The sequence below is a fragment of the Plasmodium inui genome, assembly GCF_000524495.1.
Source record: "Plasmodium inui San Antonio 1 unplaced genomic scaffold supercont1.4, whole genome shotgun sequence".
NCBI classification, from domain to species: Eukaryota; Apicomplexa; class Aconoidasida; order Haemosporida; family Plasmodiidae; genus Plasmodium; species Plasmodium inui.
Genome location: NW_008481838.1, coordinates 647,165 through 663,928, shown reverse-complemented (window position 1 = coordinate 663,928; position 16,764 = coordinate 647,165). Strand labels below are relative to the sequence as shown.

Here is a 16,764-nt window from a genome sequence, read left to right as displayed (position 1 = left end):
TTTTTTTTTTATTGCCTTGCCTTGGTATACGCCCATTTTTTTTTTTTTTTTTTTGTTTGCAAAGATAATAAGTGATGCGAACCTTTTTAAGTTGCTTCCACCCCTGCGTGTACACTCCTTTTACACTCCTTACGTGGATTTAAGAAGCAGGAGGGGGAAAAGAAAAGTAAGACATACACCCTCGTTACTCCTGCGTGTGCTTGTGCACCACGCCTGTACCATATGTTTATAGGCACAGGTTCCCACTTTCTCCCTTTCAATGTTGTGTAAAGTTCCCTAAGCATGTATGTGCAGATACTCATATGTGCACGTGTTGTAATACCCTCTGTACAGAGTAGCAATTTTTGTAGTGGAACAAATTCACTCATAAAGACTGTTGCGTCTTTTATATGCCTCCTAAGGCGTGTATTATACGTCTGTTATGTGTCTGTACACAACGGATACGCACAGATGAAATTTCGCGCCTCAATCACCCTGTAGTGTCAACACGGAGTGGTCTGCATAGTGCGCATAGTGTAAATATAGTGAAGCGTATCGTACGCGAAATTTTTTTTTTTTTTCCCATAGGTGTGTTTTTTTTTTTATTTTTTTTTTTTTTGAGTTCGTGCAATATATAGTAATAAAGCTGGACGCGCGCCCGATGAACGCGTCATTCCGCTTGGTCCTAGCTCACCTGGAGTGATTTTCCATACATATATATATGTTGAGAAGCATGGGTGAGGCATACACGCTCCTCTCCCCATGCCGACGTAAGTTACGTGCTGCACCGTTGAAGTGATAGAAGCGGCACTCTCTAAAAGACATGCGTGACTCCCCTTCCTTTCATCACTAAGGATGATGAAAAAATATTTTCATCAGATCAGGCAATGAGTGCATTTCTCGTGTTAGTAAAGACTACTGCATAGGGCCTTGACTGTACACGTTTGTGCGCAGTTTAAATAATTCACCTGCTATCGTGCATATATAAATGATGCGTTATAGTTGCATGTGCTTATCTCCCCAAGTATCCCCTTGGTGCCCGCAAGGCTGCACAATCCGGGGGGTGCACATATAAGCATAGTTCATTTAGCTGTTCCATATGTACGAATTAGTCATCCCATGTGTGTACATGCTCATGGACAAAGTCCAACTGGTTCATAGTTCCCCCCCCTTTTCTTTTTTTTTTTTTTTTTTGTGATAATACGCATATTGTGAAAAAAAAAAGAGAGAGACATAGCTAGGAGTCAGATTTCTTCTAACGTGTTGACTCGATGGTCGAAATGGTCTTAAAGTTATATGAAGTTATGTAACCCTTTTTTCCATTCCTCTTTTTTTTTTTTTGTGCATTCACTTGAATTGTGAAATTATTATCTTTTTGCTCGCTATGCATTGTTGGTATCCCTGTGTTGAGAGATTTTATTTTTACAATTTTCACAATTTTTAGATTTGTTAGATTTTTTATTTTATTTTTTTTTCTTTTTTTCTGCTTTTTTTTCTCCTACGCTGCCCCTTAACCCTTTAGTAGCATACCATTTAGTGCATGTGTTTTAGTAATTACTGAATTTTTTTTCTGCACCTTTTGTACGCTCCTCGTAATTTTTTCCCACCATCCTTTTTTTTTGAGGGGCGTTATATGTACATTATGTGAATCCTCGCCTGGGAAGAATCCACTCGAGATTTTTAGCCCTCGTCCTTTCCCTTCTTCCCCTCACGGCTGGTGGCCACGGGGAGGTTACACCATTATCGTTTGTTTGCATAAATTTTTATGTATGATGATTTTTAGAACAGATTTTTTCTCATAGAGGAGCATCTATCTCTGCGGAAGCGAGATATAACGCATAGACATAGGTGTATATTCGCCGTGGGGTCCATCACCCGACCTGCACCCCCTTTGTAGTATAGAAGGAGCTCCACCAACAGCGCCAGCATCGCTACCATTATGTGTGTACGTATGTATTCGGGTGCATCGAGGTAGGTATAATTTTCCCCCTGTTTTTCCCCTTTTTTTTGCTCTTTTTTTACCCGTCTGTTCATCCCAATAGGGTCTATACGGTGCCATTAATTAATTTTTCTCCATATGCCGCCAACTCCCTCGTGCGAGGTGTTGTGCGCGGTGAATACATAGAGATTGATGATGTAGTTAAGCTTATCTTCTATGTAGCCAGGCGGGTAAAGCAAAAGAGGAAGTTTCCTTGATTACCCGATTTTTGCCTGAGTACATAACTAGGTGCGTACATATTTGTGTAACCGTGCATACCCTGTTTTTATTCTCCATTTTGCCTTTTCCCATTCGTGTTCATAGTACCCTGTGACGAGTGGCCCATAGAAGTTTATTTCTCGCGTAGTGGAGCTTCTGTAGACAGAGACCGAGCCCCTTTGGATGGACCTTTTTTTTTTTTTTTTGTCTCTTTTGCACAACTTTTTTTTCCCCAAGCATCATCGCTGCACATTTGTGGGCGCCCTGCGGAGACGTTTCGTCCGACCGTCTGATCAGGCTGGCCCTTTACCCTATTTCCGTTGCCTCGTGCTGCATATTTCGTGAAGCCACATTGTGGAGCTACATTGTGACGTCCCTTTGAGAGGCCCCCTTTTTGAAGCAAATTTGTGCGTAAATTTTTCCCAAACGAGGGAGCACATCTTATTTCCCTGTGCCCGCACCCCGACGAAACAATGGAGACAGAGGAGAGCGACACCCTAGCGGAGCGGGGGCGTGACGTGCCTGCGAACGGGAGTGGAAGAGAAGGCGAGGAAGGGACACAGGGAAGCCAGATTGGTGCTATCAACGAGGCTTTCCACATCGACTGCATCCATCCCATCCACCCCGTCGATGACGTAAGCGTTGTAACCAGTCCAGGGAAGACTCTCGCCGGGGAGGATAAGATCGGTGCAATTAATGGCACCTCCCACACGGGGGGAATAAAAATTGGAATCAACAAGAAGGACTACGATCTGTACATTAGCCAGCTAAAGGATAAAGGCGCGAAGGATGTACCAAAAAATAACGGGGGACGAATGAGAAGGAGCAGCAGTGGAGGCAGAAACAACGAATGTGACTCGGACTATTATGATATGAAACACTTGGACGGAAACAGCATCCACTTTTTCGATGATGGAGACGCAAGTAACAAAAGAAAAATAAACACCATTATAAGTAGGATGGACAGTGAGCTCACAAACACGGAGGATGCGCTGAGCAAAATTAATGACAACAGTACCACCTACATGAGCAATGAAAACAACATATGTCTCCTGAACAATGAAGCAGACATTACTGACCCGAGCAATTTCAACCCTAATTTCGAGTTCCATCAGATGATGAGCCCGACTGATAAGACGACCGATGTAGAGAATTGCCATCACGTTAATTTTTTTAAAAATCGAGAGACAAACGAAGTAGGGTTCAAGAATGGGGGGTACAAGGCCGGCGAGCAAAGCGCCTTCTTCCACGAGGGGGGGACCGATAATGGTAGCCATAATATACCTGAACGTGACAGCCAGAATGTACCTGAGCATAGACGCGACAACTTGGTGAAGGAAGTTCTCATCTCCGAAGTGAACAATCCAATGCCGCTAAACATCGCGCAACCCTTTGGGGGAAAGGAACAGAAAAGCGAAGAGAACAAATTATCCACCCGAGTTAACCCCAGTTTTTGTGATCAAACTCAGCTGAGCAAAGTACAAGACGTAGTGCACAGCGCATATGCCTTTTTGCACAATGAAGAAATAACTACTAGGCTCAGTACCTTTTGCAATAAAATTCAAAATGATGGAGAAGCGACCTCTGGAGGAGGCGGTCCACCCTACCAATTTGAGAGCCAAGTAACGATCGAATCGGAAGTGAATCATCTGAACAAGACAGCTTTGTTGGCCAATGCCCAATTGTATGAACAGAAAGGTGCACATCCGAGTGACCTTTTAGGGGGGCGAACTACACAAAGTGAGGATAACCCCCGAGGGGATAATTTTTACATCGAACGGGCAAGCGAACAGGAAGAGGAAAACGGAGAAGGGTCCGAACTTTCAAGTCATCTTAGGGGAGAAACCACAAGAAAGAAGAAAAAGAACGACGAAGAAGAACTACGTAATGATTCTAACGATAAAAAAATTTTGTTCCGAGAGAGGGAGCAAAATAATGTGGACGTGAGTAGCGATTATCACCATCTGTATGACGAGACCCACAAGGACATCACTGAAGGGTGTCTGCGCGTGAGCGATGGGGAGAGGAAGGATCTGTCCAGCGGGTGCAGCATTCGTAGGACGAGCAGCAGCAGCAGTAGCAGCAACGAAAGGGGAAGCGGCAACCACAGCAGCAACCACAGCAACAACGTGCCTTGCTCCATTGGAGAGACACTCCCGTCGAACGTGCCCCTCAACAGCGGTGGAGAGAAAGACGCGGAAAAGTATGGCGGCCAGGAGCGAACCCCACCACAGGAGGTGGAGCAAACAGATGATATGTACGAGGAAACGCTTGTAGAGGTGAAAAAGATGGGCAGACGGGTAGGAAGGAAGAGTAAAAATGGTGCCAATAAGTCTGGACAATCGAACGGTGATGCGAAGGGGAGAGGACGAATCGGTTTTAGGCCCTCTCATGATTGTGACGTCGATGCGACAGCAGACTGTGCGGCGGAGGCAGACGACATGGATGACCCCACCCGTGATGATTCGAAACATAACGGAGAAGAGGAAGAATCAAATGGTAACGATCGAGGAAGGGCAAAGCATGGAAGTACCAATGAGACGTACGCGAGGAGACCCCTCAGAAATGCTGCCAAGAAATGCATTCACTTGTGGTCGGAGGAGTTAAAGAAGAAGAGCGAGAAGCATAATGCCGCACTGGAGAGGAGCAAAAATATGGGCGACCAAAGAAAGGAAGAGCGCACCCTTCGAAGAAAAGACAAGGTAATAAAAAATGGATCTAAGGTAATCACCAGGGGAGGATTGGCAAGAGGATTCGGTGGCCGAGGTTGGGCCAGAGGCGAAGCCAAACGAGAGACGAAGTTTTCCCAGGACGATGCAAATGCAAGTGATCCTGCGGAGGAACAAGAGTCAGAACAAGCTCAGTATGACCAGGAGGAAGAGGCAGAAGAGGAGGGAGGTGACGGAGCGAACGGCAAAGCGTACTGTGAAGAAGAACAGGAAGGTACTCACCGACGGGCAAGGGGACGACCAGCCCAACGAACAGGGAACCACACCGATCCGAAGGTACGTGAAAGGAACCAAAGAAATGAAGCTTACGAGAGTGGTGAAATGAAGTCCGAGCAACTAACCAATGATACAAACGAAAGAGCAACAAAAGGAGGAAGGCAAAAAAACCAAGTGGCGTCGTTAGGACAGGAACAGGAAAACATCCCCATCCTTTTTAATGACTCAATGGATGAAAGAGAGATGTTTAAATATCTCGACCTGTTGCGACATCTTCCGAGTAAGAAGGGAGGTGCACAGTACAAGTTACACAAAGCTATATTAACAGAAGAGATGGTTCGGAGGGCAAAAAAGTTCCCACTCGTCCAGGGGGTATACTTTGATAGGTACCAGCAAAGATGGAGTGTAAACTGGAATGAGGATGGAAAGAGAGTGGCAAAGTATTTTCCCATTAAATTATTTGGGTTCGACTATGCGAGGAGATTAGCCATTTATTGTAAGAACTATCAGAAGATCCCTGAGGAGGCACTGTTATTTGAGCAGGCGTACCGGGCAAGCCAGCAGAGCAACAAACAGAGAAATGATCATTCGGAGATCGTCAGTGGGGGGGGTGCTGCAGGGGGGGTCACCGAGATTGGCAGTGGAAACGCGAGCAGAAATGCCACTCCGAATGGCAGCATCAATGGAGCAAAGCTCAGACGAGGAGGACCCAAGAAAGTGTACAAAAAGAGGGGCCTCCGAAAACAGGACAATTCGAATGAAGACAAGTTTAGCAGGGGCTATGGGAAGAGGAGAAAAAATATTAACTATCAAAGTGGGGGGGATGTGGACATCACAATGAATGAAGGTGTGGGGGAGAACGAAAGTGGCAACCACGGCCCAGGACAGAGCCCATTCGCGAGTAATTATCCCCTGTGTAGCAATTACTCTGGCAGTGCCGTTAGCGGTGTCAGCAGCGGTGCGAATAGCGATCCGATTAGCAGCGAGAGGAGGGATTCCAGTTACAGAAGCGACGGCGGTGCGAAGGAGATAGAGCGCAGCGCCCTTCCCAAGGTGGCTCCCTACTTTCCCAGTGGCAGTCTGCCCGGTTCGCAAGGCCTCGGGGTGAAGAACACCGGGGGGGAGAACCATCCGTACAACCAACACAATGAGAATTATCAGAATTATCAGCACAACCTGCACAGCATCTGGGAAGGCCTTGGAAGGCTTATCGCACCCTCCGCCGCGAACGATGATGGTGTGAACAAACAGTGCGTGCAGGGGTACCTTTTCGAGGGCGACTTCCCAGGTGGCGGCAGCGCCAAACACGGCCATCTAGCTAGCAGCCATCCGAATAGCTCCAACCCCAGTAGTGGTCTTCTTAACAGTGTCCTCCCCAATGGCGCCCCTTTTGGTAGTACCCTGAACAAACCAGGTGAAGGGTCGAATAGTGCAAACCCCAGCACGGGCCATATGAAGGAAGAACAGAAGAACATCACAGGTATGGATACGAGTGCTGATCGAACCGACGCGGAGAACATGATGCTCATGAAACAGAGGATGATAATGCTTGAGCAGGGAAGAGCAGCGAATGGGAAGATCTACATGCCTTTCGGAAGTGCCACCATGGGGTTACCCATCACACACTCCAGCAACGAAATGAGACGCTTCGGAAGCGGAGAATCCCATTTTGATGAGGAGAAGAAGAGCAGTTGTATGCATAACGTGGTTGATCCCGTAGCGGGTGTAAACAGTGGCAATCTGTTACCCATGTCGACCCATTTGAATCACCGCAGTGGTGTAATCCATGCGGTTGAAAATAGCAGGGAATTAAGCAGCAATACCTTGCCTCACATGATGATCGGGGAGAACTCCACTGTAGAGAGTGAAGAGAAAAAAAGGGGAAGAAAAAAAGGGGAAGAAAAAAAGAACCATCTTGTATGCACCTCCACAGGGACGTCTTCCTTTAAATCATCCGCCTCGCACATTTCGTCCACCTCCTCGTGCTGTAAAAACATGGAAATGTATTTGTCTTCCAATGGGCCCTTGCATGACATGGGGGACTCGCACAAATGGAGAAAAGGAGACGCCACGGAAGACGCAGCGGATGCAGCAGACGTAGTAGACTCAGCAAACGAAGGAGACCTAGCAGACGCCGCACATCCTTCCAGTTATAATGATGAGACTGGTAATTACTATACGACAAAGGAGGAGGAAAAAAAGAAAGACGCGCCAACCACTCAGGGGGTTCACGAAGATAAGCTCAGCAGGGCAGACTTGATGACACAGAGGGATGATGGCAATAGTGACAGGTGTTACCTGCAGGGGGGAAGAGGACCATTGGAGGGGAAAGAAGAAAATGACGATGTGGAAGACGAAGATAACGACGGCGAAAACGACGCCGAAGCAGATGAAGGAGAAGTTAACCCCGATGAGTGCGTCCCAAGGGGGGGAGGCATAGCCACGAATGTGGACCCCTCGATGGAAAGACACATAATTGGACATGCAGTTAGAAATATAATACCAAAGGAGGAGAACATCCACAAGGGCGCAATAACCCATTTGAACTCTGGCGATGGTGTGTCTCAGGTGGCAGGAGACGATACAGCAGGAGACATATGCCCCCACAGTGTAATCAGCAGCACAGTAGAACGGGGCCAGAACGCAACACAGATCGAGAATGACGGAAACAAACTGGAAGATATACTTAACATAAACAAATACAGTGAGATAGTGAACAGACTGGATAATTACACGCTCATGAGTAAAATGAGTCAGGGGGGTGTGAAAGTGGAGGGAGGATTGATTCCCTTGGGGGGGCTAAATTTCAAGAGGGAGAATACGGACGGCGCGAGTAAGGATAGCATCAGGGAGGAGGTTAACCATGGGGAAGAAGTTCCCACCGGGGGGGTCTCCCTGGGTGCTGATATTATCCACCGGGGAGGAGTCCCCAATGAGGATGTCCTCCTCAATGAGGAAGTCGTCCCAAATGAGGACGGCATCAACGGGGGAGATCTGACCCAGGAGAACAACGAAGACGACATAAACTCCAGAATAGTAGGAGTCCATTACGATAGAAAGCAGTACAGGTGGAAGGCCACATGGTACACGTCCCACGGAAGGAGATGCGCAAAGTATTACCCCATAAAACAGTACGGATATTTGGAAGCGAAAAAAATGGCCATAGAATGTAGGAGGGCATACAACGCTTATAAGAAATTAAAGAAGGATCCAGAAAATGGCATCGAAGAAGGAGAGTTCAACTTTGATAGTATCATTTTTCCTAAAGAGTACTATGTAACTTTATTCGAGAATGACGAAAAGAAGGATGGCTACTTCTGGAACCCGAAAAAGAACAAGAAGACGGGGAAGAACCCATTTTTAGACAACAATGAGAAGCAGAGAAGACACTATAATGAGGCGTTGAAAAAAATTACCAACATCAAGTGTAAGGACCTCTCACAATTGAATGAATTTATGGTGAGGAAGAATGACGGCGAAGCGTCTACTTATCCATTCATGGGGGTGGCGGTGGACCCTTCCGAGAGCTCCAATGTCTTCGCGCCGCCGAAGCATCAGCAGGAGGAGGAAGAGGACTACTCCGGTGCGCACTTCGAGACGGCGGGAATGATGGGGGCGTACCAAGGTGGAATCCACCCAAGTGGATCCTATCAGGGGGGAGTGTTTCAAAGTGGATCATATCAGAGTGGATCGTTCCAGGGGTCAGCAGCACTCCCCCTTGCAATGACAGCCCCAAGTGAAGATTCCACGGTCGCCATGCCTGTGACAAATGTTGACGGTTCCAATCATCCCAACCTGGAGAATGAACAAAACAAGGAATGGAGCACCCTACAGGGGGTATACAATCAGGGGGGAATCTTCCAGGACAGTTGCTGCAATGTGATGAGTGGGGAAGGACAACACGTGACATCAAACGGATGTTCAGCGCACGTGCAGGGGAATGCTTGTCCGGTACACGTACCTGAAAATGGATGCTCCTCACAAAACGTGTCATCCCTTCTTTCGTTGTATTACCTCTCCGAAAACATCCTCAAATTCCAGAAGGGGACCATCAAATGTATTCTACAAGACCTGAGAGACAACTGCCTATCCAATCTGGCCTATGACATTAAAAACATAACCTTCCAGGAGTACTACATGGCTATTCACTACCTTAACAGGTATGTAGAAAACTCCAACTGCTATGATGACATTTTTTTTCTGTTAAAAATTTTAGCCAAGAATCTGGAAATTCGAAAGATACCTAGCTTGTACAATGAGGAGGAGCAGAAGGAGTTGCTAAACTCGTTGACCGTTATTACGAAGCAGATGAAGAACGGCTATTCTTACTTCACCCCGGACACGGTGAAGAGTGCTAGTGAGGGGGGAGAGGCGCCGTGCGACCGGTTTTCCTCCGTCATATTTCATTAGCGATGGTGTAGCGTTTGTGTAGTGGTCGGTTGCGTCCTCTTAGCGGATCTGTACATTTCAGAAGCGACCCATTATCGAATCTACATTCCGCACCATTAGCGGTGGTTCTTCTTCTGCGCGCCGATTTCCACTGTGTGATCTTAATTTTTTATTTGTTTTTCGTAACGCCTTTATGTTTTTTTTTTTTCTTCTTCTTCCTTTTCTTTTTCTTCTTTTTGCCCCGTGCGGGGCACGTATGTTTGCGTGTTGACATGTAATCATAGGTAAATAAACTCGCGCGTATGTTTGTGTGTGCCTATACAGTTGGGCTTGGGGGAAGAGCACGGTCGCCCCTCAACCTGTGTTCCAACGTCTTCAACCCAATTCGAATCTTTCCCAATTTCACCTTTCTGGAAAGGTTTTTCGGAAAAAATGAACAGACATGGATAAGAAGTGATCGTTCACAGGTGGCATGGGTTTCTCGTGTAGAGAATCCATTTTGGATCAGTTCCCTCCCTGGATGAGTGACTCATCGGGTACGTGGCTCGACACCTTTGTCCTCTGCTTCCGTGAATGTGTGTACAGAGCAATCGGTGGGAACAACCCTATGTGCCTCTCCAACGTGGGATGACGCCAGGTCTTCCATTGGACACGTGCTGGGATTGATTGGCCTCTTCAAATGGGGAAGCAAATAAGGAAGTCTTGGAGCGACGCGTTGGCACAATTTCGCAGGAACGGTTAAAAAGCGCAGAAGCGGACAAACTGTAAGGGCATCCACCCATCACAGGTGCAAGGGGGAGAAAAACGCTTCTAGACGTTTGATTCTCCCTAATGGGTTTTTTTTCCCAACTTAAGAAACGAAAATGCAAAATATGGCTACGTTGACAAACTGAGTTGAGTTCAACACATGGGGGTCGGAAAAAAAAAAGGGGTGAGAGAAAAAAAAAATTAAATGGGGATTAAAAATGAAGGTGTACACTGTGGGGTCATTCTCTTTAAAAAGGTGAAGCGACATGCGGGATGGGTTAAATAGAAAAAGCGGTACGGTACGGTTCGGCGGCGCCAATACCCGCCTACATAAGACATACGTAACTGGAGAGCCGCCAACAGGAACGGGAAAGAAAAAGTAGAGGGGGTTCTTCTTTTTTTCTTCTTGTTACGTGTAAACAATTAATTTAAAGTAGGGTTAATGCGTGGGGTGAAAAAGTGACGCGGCAAATGGTTGGACATGATTCACGGTGGATTTCGGGAAGTAGAGTCGAATTCTCCCAGGGGAGCACTTACAGGGTGGCACTGAATTGGACAGGGAGCCTCTGCGTGGAGAATGCAGGCAGGTTTTAATTAAAAGGAGGAGCGGCAAAGGCAGGGGGGGAACACAGCGGAAGGAAACGCTAGGGAAAGAAGTCCCACATTAACGGGGCGTGTCAGCAGTGTGAGTAGCAGGGGATGAACCCCCTCTCGTTCATCATTCGGGCTTCCTCTCGTGCGGAGGTTCAAAAATTTAAAAAGGGTCTTCACATTTGGGGGGGTGACGGCGCTATGTTTTACTGCACTAAGGCGGCTGTCTTAGTACCTCTGCTCGCAAATGGGATGACTGACTCCACTTGTCCTCGTTACCGCCTCGTCACTTTGCCGCATCACGGCCTCCCCCGCTAATTGTAGTAGCTCGCGTTGGCCATGCGAATGGCCTCCTCCTCCGCCAAATTCCTCTGGTCCGCCACGCCCGCGAAGGTCTCGTTCTTGTGAGTATGCAGCTGGTAAAACAGGAGGTACGCGTTCTTCGTGTTGACCTGCGACTCGTCAATGGTGGTAACGAAGGTATCATTGAAATTGTACCACTTCCCGTTGAGCTTCACATACGCGAAGTAGTGTCCCCCACAGAGGCCACCCGTATGACAGTTAACTCCGATGAGTTCATACAAAGGGGAATAATGAGGGTCCATCCTTATCATGTGTTTTAAGCCATCCTCCAGAATGTAAGGGGTCATATTTAGGTATTCATTCTCCTTATGGGGGTAGTAAACATACGAATCGATCTTTGTCCTTAGCCACCTATTTGTATTGTTAAATCTTTTTAAATGTAGAATGAGGATGATTGGCATTCGGAATAGGTCTAGCTTCTTATAAGCCTGTACATGCAGCTTGCAATTGCCACAGTACCAGGTATTGTTCTCATCCAGGTGCTCCTCTTCCGAAAATAATTTCAAACAAGTGTCAATCCCATAGCGTTCTTCCAAATCGACAAAAGTGATCGTCTTTATATCCAGGGACAACTCATGATCTATGCCAACGCTGTTAAGGTGTATAATTATGAGTCGCTTTTCCTCCGAATTTTTTATATAATCTGAGAGGTACGTTTCGTCTCTTTTGAGTTCCAGCCCCAGGTTGTCCTTTGGCGTCCACTCCTCCTTCAGGTTATAGCACGGCAGGTACAGAGTAAACCTACTGGCACAGTCGTCGCCTCCCTCAACCAAGGCAGCGGCTCCCTTTTGCTCCAACCCCTGGTTGTACTCACTTGTCATGGCCTTATTCGCCACATCGCTACTCGATATGCTATCCTTCTTGGCACTTTCCTCGTCACCTCCGCTTCTTCCATTCCCGTTATGTGTGCAGAGTTCTTCATACCGATCGGTGTACTGATTGGAAGTGGGGGTAGTTCCGCTGGGTGCTGTTCTACCCCCCGCGGGCTTCTTCGGGTAGGCATTTTCCACCTTCGCGTATAGATCATTGAGCGTAAAATTGAAAGGGACATTAAAGAGGAGGGGCAAATCATTATTTTTCATTTTGTAGAAAAGCTGCTCATCTGGGCACAGAGGTACTATCAGGAGGGAGAAGTACTTGTCGTGGAGGTTATGTAAATCTTGTGTTAACAAAATTCGATCTCGAAAAAGTTCACTGTAAGAAATGTGTTGCTCACAGTTTGTCTTGCCTTTGCTCATGCCATTGGAATTGGAATCATTTTGGGGTGTCTGTGAGGAGGCCTCCTGCATGTTAATATCGTTTGACTCTTCCATTACTTCGTCGTATGGCTCTCTTCCGTTTATGCTAGCATTTCCGCCAACGTTTCCATTCCATCCCCCTGGAGATGATGTCACAGGGGTGACCTCGTCGTCTTCGTCCTCCTCGGCCCCGGATGGGTTCATTTTGTCTCCCTTCCTAATAGGGATCCCATTACTGTTGGATGGGCCGAGCACCCCCTTTCTCTTTTTAAGAATCTTGCTCGTGTGGCTGTTCTTCCCCTTGAGCGATTTCTTCTCCGCGCCGTTGTTATTGTTACTGCTGCTATCGTTACTGCAGTTGTTGTTGCCTGCTTCGCTCTTCACGTTCATTTCTTCATCCTTGAGACTGGTGTTGTTCGTGGTGACCGTGGAGTTGGTAAGGACCTCCAGATGTTCATCTCCCACCTTGACATCCATATTTTTATCAATCAGATGGGAACATGACTTCGGCAGGATGAAGACAAAAATGTGGCTGATCCCTTTTCCATTTCTCGTATGCGATTCGGTGACAAAATCGGAGTTATTTAGGACTTGAAAAAATTGATTACAAGCGAGATTTTTAAATTTCGTAAAAAGGAAGCTCAAATTGTTAATCTCTAGCTCGTCAATCGATTGTATGTTGCACATGGCACAGATGCTCTCATGGACGGTGGAGATTTCTTGTTCCTTCAGCGTGTTTGTTATCTTACTTTTGTTTTTTATAGCCTTGAGGTAATTGGCAATATCCGCATTGGTGCAATTGTCCTCATTATCTTCGTAGAATTCATTTTTGTCATCCATATATTTATAATGGAAGTTGAAGGCACTATTGCTGGTACTGTTTGTCCCCCCACCACCACAGCTGCTACCACTGCTACTGCACGTAGTTGCATTGGCATGGTTATTTCTTCCCTCATGGGAAGACTCTTTGCTATTCTTAATTATACACTTATTATGAAGAAGAATGTTTTTTCTTTTTCCTTTTAAATTTTTTATTATGGTGAGAAGGAAAATCTTCAATTTTAGGACCTCTTGTGAGCCACTAAAAGAGCAGGAGAATCTCATACCTATGGGAGCGTCCCTATTTAACATAACGTGGAACCAGATGCGGTGATTCTTCTTCGGCGGTAACGGGATCGATAAGTACATAAACGGATCAAATGCTATGCTAACTTTTTTACACTTGGGACATTGTAGACGAGATCGGTACTGTCCCTGGAAGAGGTCAACAATAATGGAGTTATTAATCTCTTTGTGCCTATTCCAAGATGCTTCCGCAACATCAATGTCCAGTTTATCTAATCCTCCTTGTAGCTTCTCTTCGTAGTAGGGCTTCTTCTGTATTAAGTTCAAATCTTCATGCAAGCCATCAAGAAGGAAGGCTAATAACTCCTGTGAATCGTGTTGTTGGTACCCGTAGAATTCATCTCTCTTTTCACTTATGGCTTGTTTTAATGCCTTGGGTGCATACGGCTCGCTTCTCTTATTTATCTTCCAAAGCTCAAGCAACGTTTCGTAGTACGCTTTGGCTAGACGTCCATTCTGCCCCACAGGGTTGGAGTAGTTTATGTGATTCCAGAAGGTTCCACTTAGGAAGTAATTGGAAAATTTTTTTATTTTGGCTAGGCACTGCAGGGAGGAATTCAAGAAGCAGGTATTACCGAGGTTGATTAGACCTCGGTCCCCCCCGTGCTCGAATATGTAGCTTATTTGCTTCATCATGCCCTGTTGGGGGTATCCCTGTGTGGAACCCTGTGTGTTTCCCTGCGCGTGGGTAGAACCGTACCCGCCTGTCCCTCCGCTGGAGTAGCCCCTCATACAATCCTCCTCCTTCTCGGACCTCCTAAAACTGGACTCCTGCCTCGTGTATCCATAGTCGCTCTCATTCGTCAGGCACTTTATGTCTGCTCGCTCATTTGTTATTAACAAACAGGTCCCCTCATCAATGTCATATTCGTGCATCTTCTTCTTCAGGGGGTACTCCGTCGAATCGTGCAGGAATAAACACTCCCAGTTGTATTCCCTCTTGCCGCTCCTCTCTTCTGCGTAGAAGAGATTTTTCTTGAAACTCGCGGGAGCGAAGTCGGTGACGATCTGCGTGGGGGGAATAAGCGCGAGTGTAGAGAGAATCAGCTGTATGGAGAAGAAGCTGTGTCGCGAAGTGGGTACAAACGGGGGTACTCTTCCCGTTGGGCACCCTTTTGGTTGGCTGCCCTCAGCTCTAAAATGGGCGGGCACATTACCTCCTTGAGCACATCCTCCACCGTGTCGTTGCGCAGGACGACGATCTTCATCTTAGACGGGCTGCTAAACTCGTTCGGGTTCTTCGAGTACACCACAAGTTTGAGCGGCTGAATGTCCACTTTGTAAATTATTCTATCCCTCTTGGGAACCTTATAGGGGTAAACCGCCCTTGGGATTTTTAGGTTAAAGTGAAAATGCTTTTCCAAGACCTCTATGGCCTTCTCTGGGTAGAGGAGGAAATTCACTCCGTTTCCATTTTCGTAATCCTTGAGCAGTCTCGTCCTCGTGGTGACGTTACTGTCGTCCTCCACAAATATTTTGTTATTGATCAGTGTTTGGTAGCGACTCGCCTTGCCTTCTTCGTAGTTCCTCAGGCTGTCTATGAATTCTTTGTTCACGATGTGCCTGCGCGGGGGGGAGGGGAAAATAAGAAAAAAAATATAAAAAAAAAATAAAAAAATGAAACAATAAAACGGAATAATACAACAAAATAATAGACCAAAATGCAGCTGTGCTACCGCTTCCGCGACAAAAAAAACGCTCAAGCAATTCCGCGCCACGCACTCACCATGTCTCATTTTCGCTCTTTGGGTCGAAGGGCAGGTTATCAAACAGCTTAAACAAATTCAAAATTTGGATCTTATCAAGGGTTAAGTTTCTGCTGGACGAAGTGGACGTCACTGGAGAATCCATTTTGTGCAAAGTTGGCAGGAAAACGAAGGAAGTAGGGGGGGGGAGAAGCAGTCGGGGAGGCAGAGGGGAAAGCAGATCCGAGACGATAACAGGCTGGAAGTATCTCAGGACGAGACTCGCCTGTCGGAAAGGTGAAAAACTCCCAAGTAGCACGTCTCTACAGTAACTGCTGCGTTGTCATTTCGAAAGGGGTTTTATCCTTCTGCTCTCAGCCTACAGCACGCGTGGGGGGACATATCCCTTTGGACGCTTCGCCTGGTGCGTCGGCCACACCTGCGGCGGTTTTGCTTCGCTGAGCTGCGCTCCGATCGGCTTGGGTGCACTCCGAATTCCTATCCGCGTGCTGCTCTTCTCATGCTTTCCCCCTCTTGCGCTCCTCAACCTCGGTGTAAAAACTATCCAGGCAGGCTCCTTTAACTTTGTAGACAATGACGATGGGGGGAGGTAGCGGACTACCTGTATACCCGCGTGGACTCCGTACTTTTGTTGCTACACAGTTTGGCGGTTCCGCAATTGAGGGGAGGTGAGGGGGATTTCTCCCTCTGTGCGTGCTGGAGACCAACACAACAGCTACTGGTGACATGCCTGCATAATGAGGCTGCTCCATTCACGGCATTGTTGCCCCCCCACCCTCGTTGCTACAATGTGATATTTTTAATTTAAAAGAAAATATCGGCATGTAATGCAAACGCGACACTGCAAAAAACAAAAAAAAAAAATGCAAAGTGTGAGCGACAGGGGAATGCAATAATTTCACAAAGTGCGGGACGCGGGTAAACGGGAAAAAAAAGGAAATAAAAAAAGCGGAAGCTCGGGTGAACGCTACATCGATGCTGTGCCGAAACTGCGGCAACGCTACGGTAAGCCTCGCTCTAAGCCTCGCGCCAAGGTGACTCCGCGGAGAAGCAGGCTGAAACGAACGCAGCGTAAGGATAAAATAAACAGGAAGCCAACGACAAGCCGACAACAAATCAGCAGGGAATAGAAGGCCGGAAATGGGAAGAAAACATTTCAGCAATTCGTCGCACTTCACGCTTCATATATCAATGCGTGGTTTTAATTTCGCTTTTTAAAAAAAAAAATAAATATCATATATCCGTGGCACATTCAGAGCCGCGGGGTAGGGAGAGAGGATCACGCGTTCGAGAATTCACATACAATAATATATACCACACATATCAGTACGCAAATTAGGCCCATTTTATGCGTACCTTTCGCGCGAATATATGTACACGGCTCCCGTTGCCCGTTTGGCGTTCCTCCTCATCCGGTTCATTCATTCATTAAGCCTGCACGGCACACACTGCGAAAATTCACTGAGCCGATGCGCGCATTGCCC

At 46.8% G+C, this 16,764-nt stretch overlaps 2 protein-coding genes across 2 annotated transcripts; one reads left to right on the top strand and one right to left on the bottom strand.

Annotated features, from left to right (window-relative positions):
* Window positions 1-2,649: 2,649 nt before the first annotated feature.
* On the top strand, window positions 2,650-9,531 carry C922_01308 (hypothetical protein; the record flags this gene model as incomplete). Its single annotated transcript, XM_008816914.1, has 1 exon — window positions 2,650-9,531. One exon carries the CDS (start codon window positions 2,650-2,652, stop codon window positions 9,529-9,531), a length of 6,882 nt encoding a protein of 2,293 aa, XP_008815136.1.
* Window positions 9,532-11,162: 1,631 nt separating this feature from the next.
* C922_01307 (ubiquitin thiolesterase) lies at window positions 11,163-15,425 on the bottom strand (the record flags this gene model as incomplete). Its single annotated transcript, XM_008816913.1, has 3 exons — window positions 11,163-14,582; window positions 14,732-15,137; window positions 15,301-15,425. 3 exons carry the CDS (start codon window positions 15,423-15,425, stop codon window positions 11,163-11,165), a joined length of 3,951 nt encoding a protein of 1,316 aa, XP_008815135.1.
* Window positions 15,426-16,764: the final 1,339 nt, after the last annotated feature.